This window comes from Sinocyclocheilus anshuiensis, unplaced genomic scaffold, assembly GCF_001515605.1.
Source record: "Sinocyclocheilus anshuiensis isolate Anshui unplaced genomic scaffold, SAMN03320099.WGS_v1.1 scaffold1357, whole genome shotgun sequence".
Classification (NCBI taxonomy): domain Eukaryota; kingdom Metazoa; phylum Chordata; class Actinopteri; order Cypriniformes; family Cyprinidae; genus Sinocyclocheilus; species Sinocyclocheilus anshuiensis.
This window is the reverse complement of record NW_015548270.1, coordinates 115508-116381: the sequence shown is the minus strand read 5'-3', so window position 1 is coordinate 116381 and position 874 is coordinate 115508. Positions and strand designations below refer to the sequence as shown.

Sequence of the window (874 nt, the reverse complement as noted above, 5' to 3'; positions counted from 1 at the left end):
CTGGATTTACTTGTGATAAATATATAAAGATGATTATTGTGCATTTATTCAGTTTATTAGTACTATTACAGAAATCCGACCTGTTTTCATTTATGTATTAAATAAGTTTATAATCTTTATAATGTGACGCAATTCCAATATATCTTAAATTCAGGCCTAAATACTGTTTTGAGTGCATGATCAAATAAAGCCAAGCACATCATCACTAATGAGGCAATTTAATTAAACTACATTTATTGAGTCGTTGTTTACAGTATAAAACATCAAAATCATTATTTCAATGTATACAAAAAAATAAATAAAATTGCACTATCCTACAAATGTTTCAAGGAATCATTGATAAACCCATATTGTTTTCTTTCTTCCGAGCTGCTCTCTGCTGATGGTTTATACTGCTAAACTCCAAAAATGTCAAAAATCACCATTGAAGCATCATAACAGCATCAGTCTATAGTTTGTGAGATTATTATTCACTCATAATCTTCCTCTCCACCGATTATAAACACAGGTTTCATACTGTTGTGATTCCTCATTGCTCATTTGGGAGCTTGCTAGTATAAAATCAGCATGCGGTTTGATGTGGAAACAGCAGCTCAGACTTGCAGCACTGCAGACACAGAGCACGGAGGCACGTATGTGATGAGGTGTTTGGCGTGTCAGGAGCGTGTGAGCGTGCCCAGATTGAGGAGGATGGAGCTGAGGTTGATGCTGATGAAGGCTTGACTGCGGCCGCTAGTCCTGTGCATCTCCTGCAGCAGCAAACGCAGTGCCGACGCTTCAAACAGACGCTTGTTCTTCCTGCAAACAAACAGAGAAGTAGTGCTCCACTGATGGCCCATGCAGATATCTTACAGAGCACACACACGCACACACA

The 874-nt window shown here is 38.6% G+C and overlaps 1 protein-coding gene across 4 annotated transcripts in view; it reads right to left on the bottom strand.

Annotated features, from left to right (window-relative positions):
- Window positions 1-243: 243 nt before the first annotated feature.
- The window catches only part of LOC107655736 (coiled-coil domain-containing protein 138), a 27003-nt gene continuing 26372 nt past the window's right edge, over window positions 244-874 (bottom strand). For all 4 annotated transcript variants that reach the window (XM_016443307.1, XM_016443308.1, XM_016443309.1 and 1 more), the window contains exon 14: window positions 244-798. In XM_016443307.1, coding sequence (XP_016298793.1) covers window positions 657-798 — 142 coding nt within the window. In that variant the 3' untranslated portion in view covers window positions 244-656. The remainder of the gene's footprint in view (window positions 799-874) is intronic.